The sequence below is a fragment of the Ixodes scapularis genome, unplaced genomic scaffold, assembly GCF_016920785.2.
Source record: "Ixodes scapularis isolate PalLabHiFi unplaced genomic scaffold, ASM1692078v2 PGA_scaffold8__174_contigs__length_109621045, whole genome shotgun sequence".
NCBI lineage: Eukaryota > Metazoa > Arthropoda > Arachnida > Ixodida > Ixodidae > Ixodes > Ixodes scapularis.
This window is the reverse complement of record NW_024609883.1, coordinates 68,371,427-68,392,001: the sequence shown is the minus strand read 5'-3', so window position 1 is coordinate 68,392,001 and position 20,575 is coordinate 68,371,427. Positions and strand designations below refer to the sequence as shown.

Genomic DNA, 20,575 nt, shown 5'->3' with positions numbered 1-20,575 from the left:
ACTCAATCACAGTACTTACCGGTGACACTTTGGGCGATGTCGACACATTCAAACTTGAGGACGGGCCATCCGGACAATCCGCCGAACAAAGGGCATTATTGACACAGCACTCCCTCCACAAGTTGTCGAAGTGCAGCAAAGTCGGCCCGACTTCCGCGCCGAGCTTTTTCGCCACGTCACGACGGTGGTGTCGTCATTTCGGACACAGAAAGAAGCCACATTCGACAGTCACACGCCGCGGAAAAGTTGCGCAGGTCGTGGAAGCAGCGACGACGGACGGAAGATCCCGCGATCCCCGCTGTCGACTTTCTCCGCGAGAGCTGACGCGCGCGTGGTGGAAAGGAGGTTGCCAGAGTAGTGAGAGAGGATGAAAAAGAAAGAAAGAGAAACCAACTAACCTTTCGCTTGCGGTCCCATCGGTCGGAGGAGCCGCGATTTTTTTCCCGTTTGAGATGCTGGAAGTGCCGACGAGTGTTCCACGCAGCACGCCGCTCGAGGTCGGTCTCTAGCGCCCCGGGCTCAAAATTCCCGCCCCGTGCGGCGCAGCTCTCGACTCTTCCGAACGTCAGACAGCTCGCATTGGACGCCGAGGCAACGACACACCGACTCAACATGGCCGACGTTGCTGAAACCCGCTTCGAAGTGGAGCTTCAAGATTCGGCCGGTTTGCTGTCCAAGCAGGCCGGCTCGCCGTACATCCGAGATCGGAAAATGCTCGACGGATCGAGCAAGCCCAGGGTAAGCATCGAACAACCGACCGACGGTCTGTTCTCTCCCGATAAAAGGGACGGAGCCGCCGGCGGCGGGCTGTCGCCACGGCGAGGAAAACCCATGGGCGACCGTACTACGTGCGGTACCTTTCGGGGGCAGTAACCGGACAGTTGCCCGACGTGTGTTCGCGTGACTTTTTTTTATTGAGTTGGTTTTGGGAGCCGTTGGGGAAGGAAACCGGCCACCTGTAAAGTGTGTGATGGTTGGAGATGTGTGTAAAGTAAGCGCACAGCTCGAGCTTCGGCGAGCGCGAGGTCCCGTTTCGGGTCAGTCCGGTCCGTTTTGCGACGTAGACAGCTCGAACGGCCGCGTGTTTCGACGATACAATCGTTTGTGCGAGTGACTCCGACCACTTCCGATTCGGGGAGTCACATCGAGCTTGACATTTTGTTGCGCGACCGCAGTGTGGGAAAGCAGAAAATGCGACCGTATGCGTCGCCGGCTTGAATGTATGAGCGCTGCCGAGTGACGAGTCGTTTCAGCGGGTTTGCGGTTTTTATTTTGTTTCTGTGGTAAAACTGGGGCTGGGGATTTCGTACGAGCCTTGCAGCATAAACTGTCCCGTGTCTGTCTAAAAAAAAAAAAGAGTAAGTCGCTAGAGCAGGTTGGAGATAAGAGCTTTGGCTGACGTTGCGAAAGGACACCGGAGAGCACTTTGGCCGCCTAGGCGGACGCAACTAGGTGTTGGGTAGTCCAGTGACGTTCCCCCGGCGGCTAGCACACGTCAGGGACGTCGGTGATGATGTTGCGCTACTGGCGGCTTTGCATCCTCTTTTCGCACGGGAATAAAGTATACGGCAGCCTGTCATTTTTGTTGTTCAGTTTTTGTCCGCGAAGAAAGAACCCAAACAGCAACGTTGCAACGAGGCATTTTGGTTACAGGCGTCTATTCACACAACCCTCGGCGATCACGTGAAGCCATCGTGCCCCCCTCCCCATTGAATTGAAATTTCTTAGTGAATAGTCCCCCTTTCCATACCATACTGGCTAGACCGCTTTTTTTAAGGTCTTTGCTTGCATCATCAGGTGCGTTTTTTTTTTTCTTCTTAAAATCGCTGTTAGTGTTTTTTTTTTTTGAGTGATGGATGAAAGGTGACAACGCGATATGCACGCAAACGAAAACGGAAGGAGCAATAGGGCTTATTTTACGGCGCTTTTATTATTATTTTCATTTGTTTATTATTTGCCGGAGGCTCCATTTGTCTTTTGTGGACGTCTTCGCGCAAAAATACGTGACCTCGATTTATAGTCTGTCTTGGACGAGTTTCAATGAATTCGCGGATCCTCACTTTTTTGTCTTCTTTTTTCTGTGGGCCGTTAATTCTCTTTCAATATTTATGCCGCGTCTACGTTGCTCTGTGCCGCCTGCCTCTTTATATATCCTTGTTTAAGTTTTCAGTTCGATCTCTCTTTTTTTCTTCTTTCGAGTTGTTTTTGTTTCTTTCGATTATTTTCCACCTATTGCGCTCTCTAATAAAATCCGGATGCAGAGTTGCGTGACTTGTAATCATTCCAACTTGCGTGGCGTATTCTTCGCGAAACTCAAAAGAATGTTCGTTTTGTGTTTTCACATCACTTTTTTCTTTCCTGTGTTACTAAAAAAAGGAGACAGAATCATTATGCGCATTTGCAATGACTAGACCCTGCGCTTGTGGAAGAAGCGGTACACTACCCGTCCTTAGATGTTGCCAATATGGGTTTTTACATCTGACTTGCTGTTTGTTTGTTTTTCTCCCGTCCGTTTTTGCACAAGGTTGTACGGCCCTTTTTTTTTTCCTATCTCTTGCAATGGAATGTGGTGACGAAACATTGTGTGTATGTTCTTTCGGGTAAATAGCGGTGGTCGTGAATGTTGATTAAGTGATTTTAAGTTTGCGGGCGAAGGCCATGCCTGCATAGGATAGGTGAATTTTCCGTTGTCGGTGCATCGCAGAATTGGCATACATTAGGGTTGAGTAAACCGTTTTTCTTTTCATGGTCCGAACTTTGCACTGTTCGGTTACGTGGGCGTCATGTATGAAGGTCATACTGTTTCTCGAGAATTTGTTTCAGCTTGGAATGAATTGGGCGCTCAGTATAGTATAAATGGTGTTTTGATGCACGAGTTCAAGGCATGGTCACTTTCGGTGTTTATTTCCAAGTTCGTCTGCAAAGAAGCGTCTGCTCTGGCTTCAACGCGATTTATCAACCGATGATGATGATTGTCAGACTTGTGATCTGAAAGCAGCACCCAATGTATGCTAGAGGTCCAACTGGCGCTAGTGTCTATGCCACTTCCGGGACGCAAATTGAAGCAGAGGGCAACCAGTCCACTTTTGTGCAGTTAAAAATGAAAGTTAAAATACCAACAGTCCAGTGCGGGTGCAGAACAGACTATTTCTGTGAAAAAAGGAAGGAAAAGAAGCGGAGAGAAAGATGTGGAAGGAAAGAATGCAGGGAAAACCAGCTTTAACTATGTATAGGGGACGAAAACAGAAAATAAGGAAGGAACATTGGTATGTAAATTCACGGGGGATCTCGTTATTCGAGGATAGAGCAGGAGTATTGAGGACTATGACATATAGGGAAGAGTATGGGGAAATTGATACGTGGTGTGCGGGAAGACGAGACGACAGAATATTTGGTGTTGAGGTGCACAGGGCTTGCTCCCGCCCCTCGGAGTGGGGGACGTATTGGACCGGAGCGCTGGGGTTTGCAGACGAGAACGAAAGACTGGATGATAAGTGCATTGAAATAACAGAGGAGATGGGAAAACTGGTGGAAATTATCTAGGGAGAATAGAATGACGTACAACTAACTGACGCAACTGGGGTCAGGCGGCACAGAGGAAAATTGGGACTCCCTCCCGCGTGGCTCCGGCCCAAAGTCTCCACCCTGTCTCCCAGTGGGCCCAGTGCCGGGGTAACGCCGACTAGGTTTGACCAGACGAAAGTTGGCGACTCCCTCGCCGAGGAGGAGGAGGAGGAGGAGGAGGGAAAACGTTTTTAGGTTATTTTTTTTTCTTGCCCGAGACCCCGAAGGTTATTCCGGTGATATCCCACAGCGCCTGGTGATAGTTACGAAATTGCAGGGGGTATGCAAATTGGCCAAGGCAAAAAAGAAATCATACTTTTGGTTCGTACAATTTAGGCTAGGTGGCCCGAGCTACCGCCCGATATAAAGGGTACAGCCGTCAGCATCTATCCATTCATCCATCCTATGGGAAAACGCGCCTGCATTTTGTCTCTCCGTCGGGAAGTAACATGTAACACGTTTGTTATGTGGGTCGTACCGAACAGTGTGTACCTTTATTAACATTGTAAACGTGTAATTTCTTTAGTTAGCGCATTTTTTTTTCATCAGTGAATGATGTTTAAATTTGCTATATTTCAGGCCCAAACCTGCGTTCCACAGCAGGTGTTTAAAAACAAGCGAGGATTCTAAGCAAAATCACAATCGAAAATAATGTAGAGCGTGTTCAAGGTTCGCCAGCATTCCGGTGACGCTTATATATTGCTCATATGCCCGTCCTGTTACTATATGAAAGTGACCTCGTCGTGCATTATTACTGCAGGTTGAAAACATTCGAAATGTAAAGAATAAAGTACGTGGGCTATGAAACGTGTCTCTTTTTATTATTTTCTACGCCGGGCAGCTTTCATCAGGCACTTGTTCCCAAATATTACGAGCGCGCGGGTGATGTTTTGAACGTGGAACAAGCATCTGCGCACAAAGCAGAAAGAATAAAGCGGTACTGATTGAAAATCGAACTATATTACGTGACCTTCGATTTATTTTGATCGTACATGCCCAGGGAGTTACTGATCCTGTGTTACTGCGTAGTTCTTGCTGTCTCTCTTGGTTTTCTAAATGTTCTTCGTTCCTTTGGCACGTATATCTCCCATACCGAAAGGCGCCGACGTCGTGTTCGCGCTAACAGTGTCCGACAGTACACAAAATTACACGTACGAAGCCATTCTAGGCTATAGCACCGTTTTAATGCGATGAGATCGAAATAAAAACGCCGCAACTGACCAATTATTTCGTCTGCCTGACTGAGGAATGTTCCAAGCTCCTAGTATACGTACGAATTATTCTGGATATTTGCTCTTATAATCGAGCGCAGGGAAAAAAATTCGCGCACTTTTTTTTTTTAATAGAAATGCATTACCGGAAGTTAATTTTCGACTGGTTGCTGACCACTTCAATTTGCGACCGCACACTAGCGCCAGTTGAATGAACCTCTTGCGTATATGTAATAACCCTGGCTCCACCTACAGCTCGCGGCCGTCAACGGTTGTCCTGTCTTTGTTTGTACGTCGGTGTCTGTACGTCGGTGTATGGCAGTACTCGTTGTTTCTGCTGGATTCGAAAGTGAACCATCGTGGAGAAGTTGAAGACCCTTCTATCGGTTCTCCAAGCGAGCAAGAAAACAATCTCGGGCTAATCTTTTCTCGTTTATGCCGGCTCCACTGCACCCGGAAACTGCTCTATTGCGGCAATTCGGAACGCATCTAATGACAGTGATTTGCCTTTGTGCCACGGCATAGGACAGTTTTATTTTTTTATTTTTTAATTATTGGGAGGTGGTTTTCTCTACGTACAACTTGGATCTTGTGCAAGCGCATGGAGCGGTCATAGGATAGGAACTCGAGACCTTGGAAGCGGTTTAGGCATGGACAGGGACCGTACCGAAGGTATGCAGGCTCATCTGATTGGTTCCGACCTTAGTGACTCCGAACATTAACGGCATTGGATTGGTTACATTGGTTGTGGGGATCGGCTACACAGCACATTGACCACATCCCATTGGCTGAGATGAGTTTGCAGCCTTGCGCGCAGTCCATCCCAACGGGATTGGGCGCGGAGAGACAGGCCGGACCACTGAATCGCATTGGGCAACAGCCTTTATTGTCTTCGAAAAAACAAATAAAGATGTACACACTTATCTTCGTCCGCACTCGTAATGATAGCTAGCTTATTTGTTTCATCTTTTGTTCTCGTATTTTTTTCTTATAATCATATGTGCGTGCGTGCTTTTTTTTTTTTTCACTGCGAGATGGCAGTATAGCTAGATGCTGCGTACTTTTTTCTGTATTGATGGAAGATGTTTGTGCGGTTGTGAGACCATGGCATCTGCGCAGGAAATAACGAAACAAGACACTGGGTGCAGCCTGGAAACTATTATAGGAGTGGCTGAGAAAGGCAAACCGATAAACACCGTTACGGACCAAAAACATGTCTGCAAGAGGAAATTGACAGGCGCGATCGGCCCGAGCGTAATATGTTTAGAATGTGGGTTGGGGCAGTCGAAATTTCATTATAAGAAGGGGGAAAGAAAATAGGTGTAGTCCGCATAGTAGTTTTAGATGTTGTTGTTCCCTTGGCGACTCTCAACGCCACGTAGCAGGCGCACCTCGAAACGCCGCGCAAGCGCAGGCGGCGGTCTTGCTCTTTTGGTTTGCGATCACACACCCCGACTTGGTTGTCTGCTAGGTGCGAAGCAGACGATTACAGCGCTTGGTGATGTTTTAGCCAACATCTGTCTAAATTATGTCTAGGGCTACATACTCGGAATAGTGTGCGTCCGGAAACCCACGATAAAGTACTGAAACGTTAATATTATAAATACTACAAATAAAAAAGTGCAATCAAATAGAAAACTCTTGGAGTCTTGCTTGGGAGCGCTTGTCCTTTTTGCTACTCACGGGCTGCAGTGTGGTTCGCCGTCTCCGTCGAGATTGCCAGACAGCGTTCCCTGCAAAAAGAATAATAAAAAAGAAGGGAGGCACCTGAAATCGATGAACTCGCTCGTCTACACAGGAATAAATTCAAAACAAACCTTCTTCCCCCGTTCTAACTCAATAAAAACAAACAAACAAAACGTTTTGCTTGAGTGTCGGCAGATGGCGACACGAGTATTGGGAGCTTTCGCCATCTGACGCCAGCTTTGCGCAACTGCTTTTGATCTGAGAAAACAACAAATTCTGCATTTTTTTTTATTGTTACGTGTCGTACGTGTTTGCATTTACCGCATAATAATACTAATAAAAAAGAGAAAATAAGTTTATACAAATTAATTAAAAAAATGCTGTTTTTTTTAATTTCTGTAAATTGTTATCGGTTGCTTCAACCGGAGTGCATGCAACGATAGATATATTGCATATTTCTTGCTGTTATTGGAAATGTGGCTTGATTTTTTTTTTTAGTTGCATAATCTTTATAACACGGTGACAAGCTTTCTTGGCAATGAAGCCAACTCGCGGTGCGCGTTGAGCGCCGATCACTGCTGTGCTCGCACGTTCTTCACTTCGGAAATGTCAGAAAAAAAAAAAAAATCTGAAAACCGTTTACAGTTCCTTGTAACGCCGAATTAGAGCGCAGCTCTTGAGGAGGAGGATGGAAAGGCACTGAGGGAAGGGTATACCGCTCCTCCTCCTTCTACTCCTCCCCTCATTCCTCAATCTCCTCCGGGGGGGGGGGGGGGGGGGGGGGGACGGGACGCCGCTCAAGCCGGAAACAGGCGCCTAAGAGCTGCGCTCTAAAAGTTGTCTCGAGTCTTTTTAGTTGGAATCGTCTATTGGCGGTAGTGACGATTCGAACATGCTACTTTCTGGACTTTATGGATACGGTGAGCTCTGGCGATATCGCTTTACTTTGTCGTGGATTTTCTTTAAACATTTCTGGAGGATGGGAGAGCGCTTTCCGTATTTAGTATAAAAAACTGCTCTGCCCAACAAAAGAAACAAACAAAAAAAAAAAACAGCAATATTAATTTTTTTTGTTGAAATGCTAAACCGCAGATAGTCGCGATCCTGGTGGTGACATAATAACGGAGGTAGGTACGGCCGACGTCTGTTTGCTTCAAGAGCCAGACAGTAGTCGGAAATTAAAGGAAACATGAAACAATTTTTCTACTTTCGCTAAATACTACATAGAATCATTCCCTCACTTGCCTTAGTTTTTTTTTCTGTGCAATGGCAGTAGCCAAAAAAAAAAATTTGAGAAATATGAGCTCCGCTCATGCTCTCAACTTGGAGCCAGTACAAGCGGTCACGTAACCTGGTGCCTATCCTGGGCTGTCCTGCAGGTAGAAAGCGCGTGGTGAGCTCCAGGGAATTGTTAGAGTTCGGCTATTCTTATCACCGCAGTAGTTGGACACGAGCCGCTTCCCGAGTGTCCGCCGAAGCATCGATCGTTACGAGCCGAAGTCTAGTGCTGACGCAGTTCTCGTATCCAATCCACGAGCCGCGCTCGACTGTCGTCAGGCGGGTGGTTTCGATTCCACAATTATCAAGCTTTGCGAAGGCAAGACTGAAAGAAACAGTCTTCTTTTATCCTCGCAATTTCACCGTGACAAAGAAACTTCTGAATCAGTGGCGGTCTGTTCGAGTATAGGGAGTATTCACTGGCGGCCATAGCTGTGTGCGCGACTGCTGAGCGCGTGCTGACGGCGTGCTTCCACAGTTCTTTCGCCGTGAGCTCGTTCCGAGCATTCGCTCTAATATCGCCCTCAAATATGGCGTCCAGTGAATACTCCCTTTACTTGGGCCAGACTATATACTCTTTCACCTTATGATGTACCACAGGAAAGTCTACAAGCGCGAGCCCCTTGCTCTAGGGCACGTCTCGGTGGCGCAAGCTCTCGTGCATCCGAGAAAAGATCCGGCAGCCATCGGCCACCGGGAACTTTGATTACTTTATTGCTCTACGACACTATATGCTCCTCTCTCTCCCCCTATCTCCGACTTAAATCTACAATAAAAACATATTCCAGCATTCCCTTTTTGCGTGATAGTGTTCTGTGGCTAGCGACAATCATTTCCTCGCGAAGATCACGATTATGGCGCAGTATTTGACGGAAGTAGCAGACGACACCCCTCGCGTGTTCTGGCAAAACGGCCGAAACAATCTTTTTTCGTATTTCCCCGCTCGCTGTCAAGGATAAGGGGATTCGCTTCAACCAGCAAAATATGGCCGCCGATGCCTGTTTACTGAGCAGTCGTGCCTGTCGCCATCCCACTTGCTGGCGTCACGGGTGATAATACAGGGACACATCGACGGACAACAGAATCCCCAAATACTCGAGCCCCGCCTAAATGCAATAGAGCGTGAACACTGTCGGCATGTTAACTTAGGAAAGGTTAACATGGCGACAGTGTTCATGCTCTGGGTAAGAAAAAGCATGGCGTGTGGTATAAGCCGGATCCTTACACGAGGTGCAAGGTGAGCCCTGAGAACGTGTTTGCTGCTCTAGAGTACTTCACGAAAGACGAGCTACGATGTTCGGACCAAGGTCCCAAATAGAAAGACGTGAACTCTGTCATGCTCGACGGAGAGAAAACGTTCGTGCCAAAGCGCTTCCTGACACGCTCAATCCGAGAGGCATTTCGTGTATACAAAGACAAGCATCCTGGTTCTGGCGTTGGGCTAACGAAATTTTATTTTTTTGTGCCCTAGATGGGGTCAAATGTCTTCCACACTAGGAAGTGGGCGTTTGTGTGCGCTGCGCCAATTATTACCTTTGTATTACCACTGTAGAGAACGTTACAGGCTCAACCTTCAACACTGGTGAAATGGTCTCAGCATTTCTGTGCGACCCACTAACAAGTCTGTGTCTTTAAGGAGACTGTGATCAGTGCCCTAAAGGCCAGTCTTTTACACTCGAGGAGCTTCATATCCCAGAGTATGAAGAGATTGTGCTTACAACATAAGAATCCGGCGACCTTGTGAAAAAGAAAAAAACTGTGGATCCTGAAAATTTTCTAAAAGTCGTTTAAGTAACGATTAAAAGTTGGATATTTCACGACCATATCCGACAACTGCGAGATAAAGCGATCTACGATGAAAAGCAGTGTACGCAACGCGGGAGCATTGTCTTTCATTTTGACTTTGCTCAAAACTGAACCATCGTGCTTCCTGACAAAGTTCAAGCATACCACTGGGAAAAAAAAAAAGTTACGATATTTACATGTGTAGTGACAAGAAAATCTACAAACAGCTTTGCTATATCCTCAGTGAGGACCTGTGTGACGACGCCGCTCACACGTGCTTGGCTCCAGAAGAAGTGAAAGAGTGGGTTGAAGACAACGTTGCGGTATACTGGCACGTGACGTACGTAAGTGACGGGGCCACCAGTCATTTTAAAAATCGCTACCAGCTTCACCAGTTTGCACAGAACGGTTGCCCACAAGCGTAGTGGTTATTTTTGGCGTCTGGACACGGGAAAACGCATGCGACGGAGTTGGCGGAGTCATGAAGCACCATGCAGGCCACGCTGAACAACATGAGAGAACGTTCAGTAAACGCAATTCAGACGGCCAGGACAATGGTGAGCGTTTTATCAGACAAACTGGGTGCATCTTGTGTATCTGGACGAAAATACGGTTGTACAATATCGTCAAAAAAAAAAAAAAAAAAAAAGAAGAGTGGATGACGGTGCGCGCCTTTCCTGGCATTCAGTCGTTCACGCTGTGGAAGTCATTAACAGAAGAGATCTACGACATATATGTAGCGCGGACAGTCGGCTCTGGTTAGAGGAAATTTATTAAATGGGTACAACAAGGAAAGCGTTAGCGTAAAGTGTTGAATTTGATTCCCCAAGGACTGCTCATTTTTAATGCAGGCACATCTTATTTATCAGTCCTTCGCGGGGTATTTAACCTACTGTTTTCTTGCCACGATCCATTCGTACACTGAGAGTATCGAAGCTGCCACGGTCCGGCGCGGTGGCACCCTTCACCTGAAATATTTTGTCCCCGGAAGTGCATAACCAACCTAAACAATTTTAGTATTATATGTTTATTTTTGTGAGTGGAAGGAAAGTTATTTCTTTTATTCTAAATACAAAATATACCGGAAAGTAAAACTTCACACTGCATCTCTTTTCTCGAATCACTAGTCTCTAATACGATATCTCTATCTACGCTGTATATAAAATGCTGTATATAGTTTCTCCTCACTTTCACTGTGTGGCCGATTTCTCTAGTTGTCAATGACCTCATCTGAATAAAAATATATTAAAGATGTGTTCTAGTTTCATGAAACTGGAACTCAGAGTCACTTCTTGTTTAGGGCACTGCTAAGTGTAGGCATTGAAAAAGGACACTACTTTGGGGAGTTATATCTTATTTCTCAATAAAATAATGCAACATGTTTTTAATAGAAATGAATGCCGAAATAGCGTATAACTGGTACCCAAATGTAAGAAAAATCGAAGCTGTTTTTTTTTTTAATTCGCATCGGAAGTTTTCGTTGTTTGATTTTTTCCCCATGTTTGCCTACATATATCACGATTATAATATCGCTCAGATACCAAATATATATTCTAAATAATAGCCATATATAAGGAGAATACTATCTGAAAAGTATATGATAATGATTAAATCATTTCATGCGATACGGGCCTCCAAATTTTGCCATTTGTCGTTCGAGCTAGCATGTTTGGCAGTTTTTAGAAAAATAAATATAATGTAAATAAATATTATTACTACCTATTACAAGCAATCTGCACCCATAGTTTGTTACTAAAAATTAATAGAATTCTCCTAATTTTATCGGTTTAGTTATTCACTTTCAAACGTGCCTCCTCCATGAGTGCGCGTTAATTCAACTGTCCACCTCTTCATGCTTTACGAATTTTCCTGTCCCCAAAACTTTTTCTCTGGTCAAAACTAAGCGTGGATTCGTTTATACCCGACACTAGACAGTGACATATAAAAACATCAGTTGATTTTAAAATGTCGACCAGCCACCCTTTGGTCGATCTTATCTGAAATCACCATATTATCACCCTCAGCCGCTCCGCTGTACGCAGTAATTGATTTTATTGTTGAAGCGATGATTGCTCCGACGACGCGATGCTTTACATATTGCTAATTTCAGATGAAAGTGACGTTCTTAGTGAGTAATTCCATCAGTGTCATATTTCCCGAAGTGTTACTGTAATCGTAAAGAGACAAAATACACACTGCGCGTAAAAGTGACAAGACTGATGTGACGCGTGACAGCTTCTCAATAGAGCTATACAGTAAGTCATTTAATTGCGGAACCACCAAGTGACCCGAAAACGCAGTTCGCTACAGATTGGTCTCGGCTGACGAAAGCGTTACGTATTGAGTGTGGTGCCATTACTGTCGTCTCTCCTGGAGTGGTACAACCACTGTGAAGAGGCGGAGGCGAAAAAGTGACAACGCTGATAGTGTGACACGTACAAGCCGCCGAGGCCGAAGAACGGGGTCAATTCGATCGCTTGTAGCCGATGAAAGTGATTGGCGCCATTACTGCCATCTTTTCTGAACGGTTGTCCCAGAACCGTCAAGAGTAGAGGCGTGGTAGTATATATGATGCGTACCAGCTTGTAATTAATCTAATTTCCTAAAACGCGACGAATTAAATTGCTTCTTGGCCATTCCATCTCTCCTGAAAGGTCCTAAAACCGTGAAGGGATAAAAGCGTGGAGTGGTCCTTGACGGGATCTTATCTCTGATTTCATCTCGAGGACGCTTGAAAGGGTGTATTAGACCACAATTCGTAGTACCGATAAGTCCGATCAAAGCTCGAAGCTGACAGGCAGGCCTCGAGTGGGGACCTCTTGGAAGCCTCAGACCCGCAGCCGATGATCTAGCCAAGGGACATATATCTTCTTCAGGACCGCTGATGAAGTTCGTAGCCCTCCAGATGCCACGTGTCTCGGCGAGACTTCCAGAACGGCAGATAATGATGAGAGGGCTTTATTTCACTGGCTGTCGTAGACGCGACAGACGAGAACGCCGCGTTCTAGCTTGTGATCCTTGCGCATGCTCATTCAGCGTCCGTGAGTGGTGTAGCCGGCGATAATGAACGCGCAAAGACCATGCACGTTCACCGTCACAATGCACTTTTGGCACTGTGTGCGGAGCGCAATTCGTCTGCTTCGTGACGTCAGAACGACGCCAAGCTCTTATTGGCTGATTGAAAAAAAAAGTGAGTTCAGGCATTTAGCATATATGTCTACCCACTGTCCTGTCAATCAAAGCCAATCAGAGCCAATCAGAGCTCGCCGTCGTTCTGACGTCACCACAACGTCTGCGCAAGAAGCAGACGACTTGCTCTGCGCATAGGCCCTGCTTGCAGATTGCTAGAGTATCGCGTTCCTATTCTTTTCGCCGCCGACTCCGTACTGGCGGAGAAGCGGTCACGTGGGCCGAGCTGGATTCAAGCCTCGTGCGGAAAAGCGACCTTGCAGGCGCCGAGTTTCGGGCCGAGCGTGTTTCTCGCTTTGCGTTTGAGAAACACACGACACCTTGTACTATAAAATCGAACGAACTGGAGTTTTTTTTTTTGACAAATTGAACATTATATGTTGCCACTGGGTACAGTACAATCGTGTTGTTTTACAACGCGAGCGGCGTTTGTAAACATGTTTCCAAAGTCTGGTTAAGCAGACGACACGAAGGACCATCGCGTTGCTCGCGTCTGCGGCGCTCGCGGAGTGATACGGGACCGGCACATCCGTGCACCTCGGACTGGACAGAAGGGGACGACGTTTCCGTCGGCTACTACGTTCTACCGAGGCGCACCGAAGGCATAAAGAGAAACAGGAGACAAACGAAGCGACGAGGGCGCACGCGTGGCGTGTCGCCGCAGCTCCCGCACGGCGCAGCAATCCGCGCCTCCGGGTTAATTCTCCTGCAGAAGCGACGGCCGCTTCCGGCGGTGCATCTTGGATCCAACATGACCGTCCTGGGAGCACCATTGGGCGCGTTCAGTAGCGGCTTCCTCAGCTCCGAGCGAAGTAACTCAAAACAAAATTCTCAAAACACCTAAAAAAAAAAAAAAAGTTTTTTTTTGCGACGAAAATAATCCCTGGAGAAGGGAAACAAGAGGGACAAAGGATAAACACAAGTATCCAAACACAGCTCTGTGACTGGTGCGCGACCGAAAAAATCCGCTTGGTCCGGGTATCGAACCCGGGACCTCTTTAAATCTTTAATTGCATTATAATCATAACCTTAAATTGCAAGCTTCACCCTTGTTGGCATTAGACTGGTGGCGGCTGATAAAACCCGTTTGCTCTACTGACGTCTAACCCCCGGTTAGCTCAGTTGGTAGAACGCTCCACCTGTAATGGAGAGGTCCCGGGTTCGATACCCGGACCAGGCGGATTTTTTCGGTCGCGCACCAGTCACCTCGCTGTGTTTGGAGATTTGTGTTCGTCCTTTGTCCCTCTTGTTCCCCTTCTCCAGGGAATATTTTCGTCATTCTTGTCCAGCTCGCTTGCACCTTTGCATTTAATTGCATTATAATCAAAACGTTTTTTTTTTAGTTGTTTTTACGCAGTTTCCGCTTCCTTTCCTGTGGCAGACGGCCTCCGAATAAAATGAAAGCAGACGACTCCGAGCATGATCGCCTTTATTTGACCTGGGTATTGGAGTCCTGAAATTTCTTCAGCGGTTCGAAAATGCGTCATACCGCGTTCTTTTCACTCCTCGCGCACCGTCTCTCAGGACTCGGTGCACGAGGGCGCGACTCCTTTACTCCGGAGTAACCTGCACCGGAAGTCGGTTTTGGCCGTCCGATCGAAGAAGCGCGAGCTACTTGACTCTCGGGCCTCGGCATGGCCCGAGAGCCAAGTGCTCCCCCGGAGGCCATGCTCCCGGAGCCGCTACCCAAACGTGCCCATTACGATACCCTGCTCCGCAAGCGGAGTATATACGGAGCATAGTGTGCCAGTTCCCAGAGCAGACGTTTTCTAACCGTAGTTGGATTCCGCGGGACCTTCTTGCCCTCCTTAGCACGTGCATCGCTTCAGTTGGTTGTTTACTCTGACTGATAGATGGCGTAAGGATTCCCCTCTGGGATAGGGCTCTGAAATATGCCTGTTCCGGCTGGAAGACGGCGCTGTTGGGTTACGTTTTAGGCAAGCTTGTACAAGGGAATGGCTGTCACGGCTCTTGTGTAAACTGGTACTGAACCTTCGCTACGTTTGTTTCGAAAAAAGTTTGAAAATGTTTCCTTTGAATACTTTGGCACCCCAGCATAGTATACATAAAAACCACCATTTCTGCAAAAAACAAAACAAAACAAAAAAACACTTGATTTTGTTAATTTATTATTATTATTACTTTTTTTTTCGCGTAAAAACCTTTTCGCTACCCTCCCCATTTCCTGATTTCTTGACTGACTTTGAATGCTATACTGAGGTCAACTACGCATGTCACTCAAACCGGCATCGGATTAGACGCGTATTCTTATTGCACATAAGCGTCGTTGTCATTTTTTAGGTTTATATTTTCCGTTTCCAAATATATTTATAACCTGAAACGTGCATAACCACGAACAAAGGTAGGGGGAGGCCGCAGTAGAACGCGTTTGATTGACATCAATTTTAAGTGGTCTAAGTGATTGATTTAGTAGTTTATTTGCGCGTAGAACATGTTTTTTAACCTACCGAGTATGCTTTATGAGAATTACCGTAGGGACTCTTCATTGCAACCAAAATCCTCTTTTCTTTTTAGTACTTTGTAGCAGTGGTTTTCACTTATTGATGTTTCGCGGACCCTTTGTGGATTGGCGGAGATGATGGAGGACCCCGTTCATGGTGAGGGAAAGGGAAATGTATAGGTTAGGATAGTTGTTTAATAAATGAATATAAATAAGGGCTAGTTTGAAGTAGACTTCTCTCATTGACATGCACGCAAGAAAACTCACCCGAAAATTAAAAAAAAAAAGAAAAATAATAAAAAAAATTAAACGTTTCTTCTCAATCTAAAAAAAAATGGAAGAAAAAAAAATTCCGGGCTTGATTGATGAGGCAGAACTTCACAGACTCCTAGAATGTCTTCACGGACCCCTCCCCATTTTAAAGCCCCAGCACTATACTATAGTATTACTAGACGCGACACCACGGGTTTTTGGAGGATAGGGGCTGTTGCCTTTCTGCGGCGCCGCGGTTCTCCTGAGCCAATACAGAGTTGAGATAAAAAATTAAGATTGACGTCGGAGAGAAAAAAAGAATTCAACGGCCACTCGCCATATTTAAATGCGCCGCCCTAAAAAATTGGCTTGCTCTTTATGTTTATACAGCCTTGATGGAGATGCGCCTCAACGGGTAATCGGTCTCTTAGCTGTAGATGAGAAATTTAGCCAGTGCGGTACAACCGCTAACCTGGGGTTTTTAACGTGCATCACGCAGTAGTGATCACACGAACGCGTGCCGGTACGAAACTCATCCAGATCGAAACGGGCGGGGGCGGCGGGGATCGAACCCAGGAGGTTCCCAGCGCAAGCTTTCGCTCCACGCTCCGAGCTGAGACGCGTTAGCCCACTCGGCCACTTCCTCCCATATGCGCCGCCCCCCGTTAATTAAGCTCATATATACGCCCCTCTGGCTCCGGTATAAACTTACCCCGAATGTGGCATCTACGTTTAAAATGTCTCGACTCTTTTTGTAGAACGACGAAACCGAGCAACAACGAGGATTCGCCCTGAACCTGAACCCCAACCTGAGCCCGATCCAGAACCCGAACCGAATGGAAAGTGCGAGCACGGACGATGCCTCGTCCGCGCCTAAAAACGACCGTGTACGTATAATTATATGCGCACACTAAATATGACACACTTTATAGCACACTATACAGCACCATGCATGCGTTATTACAACACGTAGTCACTAACCTATGCGGAGAGCAAGTCGTCTGCTGCTTTTGCAGGGCTTGCGGTGACGTCAGAACGATGCAGAGTTCTGATTGGCTCTGGTTGAAGGATAGTAAGTACAGACCTCAAAGCAAGCTGCCTTCAGGTCTACCCACTATCCTTCAAGCAGAGCCAATCAGAGCTCGGCGTCGTTGTGACGTCACCGCATGTCCTGTGCAAGAAGCAGACGACTTGCTCTCCGCATACTCACGAACCCTGCAGTCACACTGCCCCGCACGTCGTACAAAAGACACGGGTGTTTGGTGGGGACACGATGATAGAAGCATCTGGGGACATGCCTCGGATGGAGGGACGGATGGATGTTGGCAACCTTTTTTAACGGGCGGTAGCTCGCGCCACCTAGCCTAGTCAAGCTGCGTTCGAAACATGCTTGTTTCATGTTAGAGATGATATGTGCTTGGAACATTTGTGGAGACTGTCTTTTGTAGGATGTATGAGCAGAGTGCGACCGCGGCTTACATTGCAAGTGCCGACTTGGCATTTTATCGTGTATGTGTGCGTGTGTGGTATCGGGAGTGCGAAATACACGTCGGTGGTTTCCTCCAACCGAATCCCAAAGAAGCCGGATTCGATTGGGGGAACGCCGTAAAACGAAACGTACCAGACCGAACTGAACGATTAGGCCGGATCTAAAGTGGATCCGCGTGGACAAGGGTGAGACAATATTTCTCGACCCGCGTTTTTTTTTTAGTCGGAATTTACAGCACGGCGAGACCGTATATTGCGGTCGAGCGTCACATCTCCGAATGCAACAAATGCACGCCAAAATTAAATGTAAACATTTAATTAAAATTTGCTGGTTTATTAGCTAACTGATTAGTAATTTGGCCTCTTCTTAGTGGCCAAAAACCTGAATGAAAAAAAGGCGTTACAAGTTGTTTTTTTAGTTGACCCCTCCCCCCCCCCCCCCCCACCCCACCCAGAATAACAACCCCCCCCCCCCCCCCCAAAAAAAAAAATACGTTGTCTGCGTTTTCTACACTAGATTTCTAGGAACTGAGGCGTCCGCCGCAGCGGCGTGACATCAGAGCTGCCAGGAAACAGTCTGCACCTAATTAATTAAAAAAAACGAACTTTTTTTTTTAATGGAAAGTCTGACTGGAATGCCATTTTAAACAGGGGCCATCGCCTAGATCATCTATGGTGCTACCATACTGATACAGGCTCGCTACTGTGACGAATGTGGGTTGGATTGAAGTCCGTCAATTGTTTTTGATGGTAGCCATTTTGGTTCCTACGCCATGAATAAGAATTCTTTTGTAGGGTACCCCTAGCAAACAAATATACGGCTGCGTCTAATAACTATACAAGAACACGTAATAAATTGGGTAGAAGTTTTGTTACGGCTCATGCAACTTGTATGAACCCTGGTATGCTCATTGGACTATCCAGACAACATCTTTTTTATATATTCCATGAGTCATAAAATATACGATCCGTTTATCCAGACGCGGCATTCGTGCAAGCCCTTGAGTTGTTTGCTGGCATGGCACAGTAGATGGTACGATCAGATACATCGGTGAGTATTTTAATTTGCCAAAGAAAAAAACATGTATAATAGTCCCATTTTCGTAATGGACAATAACTTTGTAAAAGTTTCTAGAAAAAAAATTTTCCACAGAGATTTTGGAGAGGATTAAGGTGAAATTCTAGATTTAGGCTGCTTGATTTTCGTACCCAGTTTTGTCATTTTTCATACATGGGTAAAAACAAAAACTCGCAGTAATTTTCTTGTAAATGTATGCTGCATGGCCATTTTTGCCCTTTAGATTAACTGCTTTGGCATATTTTATGCCATAAATAATAATAAAAACAGCCAAACATTGCATCTTTGACGTTTTTGTGACATATTTGGAGCCTTTCATCTTAGATTTCCTTGTACCTTTTGCTGACTAAATACTATACGCATGTAGGCCTATACATGCGCTATCGACTGGTTTAATTTATTTTTACAAAACATTTTTTTTGTAACAATAAAAACATAACTTGAGTTCGTTTTTTTGTTTGTTTTAAAGGCCATATTAATTTTTTTCTATTGTTTCCGATGATGTTAACTTTCTGGGGGTTTGGCCAAAGTTTGTTGCATTTCTTTTTTGTAGAAGGGGCCAAACACAGATACAAACACATTAAATGCCGACATAAAACCTCTGTTTTCTGCGAGGAAGATAACCGTCTTAGCGCTCCCCCTCTCCTAAGCTGAGAGGGGAGCCAAGTTGGGGAAAGGTAAAACGTGGAGAGGATATAGGAAAGGAGGGCGCGGGCAAAAGTGGAAAACGCGAAGTGTACTTCGGCCTTTAATCGACAAAAGGAGAGTTTCGCAGGTTGGCTTTACTGCAAGATTTTAGCCTGAAAATACCAAGGGCAGGGGGGTCGGAAGTGTTTAGGAGGTGAAGGGGCGACACTGAGTGAGTGCAAACATGTATTTATTTTTATCGAAGAATCTCCTGCCTTGGCCGAGTTATCCTGAGGCAAAAGTTGTAGGGGTTGAAAGACTACAGCCCGGGGGGGGGGGGGGGGGGTAGGGTAGGGTAGGGTAGGGTAGGGTAGGGTAGGGTAGGGTAGGGTAGGGTAGGGTAGGGTAGGGTAGGGTAGGGTAGGGTAGGGTAGGGTAGGGTAGGGTAGGGGTAGGGGTAGGGTAGGGGTAGGGGTAGGGTAGGGTAGGGTAGGGGTAGGGGTAGGGGTAGGGGTAGGCGGCCATCACGTCGAGGTGATGGATGGGTCGCAGATCTTGTTATGGAATCCATCATTGAATCGAAGATGACTTTCCTATGTTCCGATGAGACCTAGGGTCGGGCCTAGAGCCACTAAATGAGCTACGCTTAGGGTGTCGGCACTTTGTTCCCCGATATTGTCGTGGGCGCCGCTTATGACAGAGCAGACGCAACTGCCGATCGTCATGATTCAAAAGTGCGACGACCTCAGTAATAGATTCGGCGTTAGGAAACTCGTGTAATATTGTTTTGCTTTGTCGCGAACTGTTCAAACATTTGCTGAGGACAGAGAAGCGTTTCTTGTGATTTCAGATAAAGCTTCAGGTATCTGGCAACCATGATTTTAAGCCACAAGATGGGTAAGTGTCGTTACTCTGAAGCGTAGCTTATCTAGTGGCTCTAGTCGGACCCACTAGTCAAGCTTCCTCGGTCCGTCATCTTTTTGTTTAAGATGGCTGTGGAGAGGGGGGAAGGGAGGGAGTTATGTGGACGTGCCTTCATTAGCAGAAAATGTCTGCTCCTATTCCTCCGCTGTTCTGACTTTACTGGCAACACATGAATAATAATATTAATTATTATTATTATTATTACAATTAATAAAGTTAGGACCCTTATATTGTTGTTTGTCTCTTCTTCAATATCTGATAAAATAAATGGAGATTGTGACCACTCTAGATTGTATTTCTTTTTATCGGTCATCTTGCCTGTGTCCTTCAGTTTGTCATGTTCTTTTCCTCGCGTAGAGAGCGCTGACTTAATCATAACAGCCGTGAAAGCATGACGATATCTACAACGGGCAGACCTGATGTTGTCACTAGCATTCCAGACCCCTAGCTGCTCCTGCACTTTATTTTCGAACTTACTTGTGTCCAGCTTTAACAGTGACTGATGTTCACAAATTTGGTCGAGTATCATGCGATGGCCGACATAAAAAAAAAAATTATAATTATATCAGAATGACCGTTTTCCCAGTACCCCAACGTGGATCTGTTGAGGTCAGCTTTGTAAAATGCTCGTGATGATCATGTCTTGCTTTGCAATTTCATCTTTGAGAAAGTACAAAATCAAAGACAGATTGGTATGCAGCACACATAGGCACATACTGTTTGCTTTGAGTTGATCTTAATTAATTTTAGATGGAGCGATTAAAATGTTATAACCTCCGTTTTGGCTTTCATGAACATCAGGTAGGTCTCCCAATATACCTTTATCACGTATATTCTGACTACGACTTTTTTCTTGCAATCTTGTATGATTTTCACGCATGTTTCATGTTTGATCTTTGAATAAAATTAGTGAAGATCGTCCTTGTGTAGTACTCAGTGGCCAAGTTCTATACTAGACGCTAACCTTGCACCCACGGAAAAAACAACAACAAAAAAAGTCACAATTTTGATGCTCGAAAGTGAGTATTCAGG

The 20,575-nt window shown here is 45.9% G+C and overlaps 1 protein-coding gene across 1 annotated transcript in view; it reads left to right on the top strand.

Moving 5' to 3' along the window:
* Positions 1 to 384: 384 nt before the first annotated feature.
* LOC120841892 overlaps positions 385 to 20,575 on the top strand; it is a 52,436-nt gene continuing 32,245 nt past the window's right edge. The window contains exons 1-2 of the mRNA XM_040212896.3: positions 385 to 738; positions 16,185 to 16,313. Of these exons, the coding sequence (XP_040068830.1) occupies positions 613 to 738; positions 16,185 to 16,313 (255 nt within the window). The 5' untranslated portion in view covers positions 385 to 612. The remainder of the gene's footprint in view (positions 739 to 16,184; positions 16,314 to 20,575) is intronic.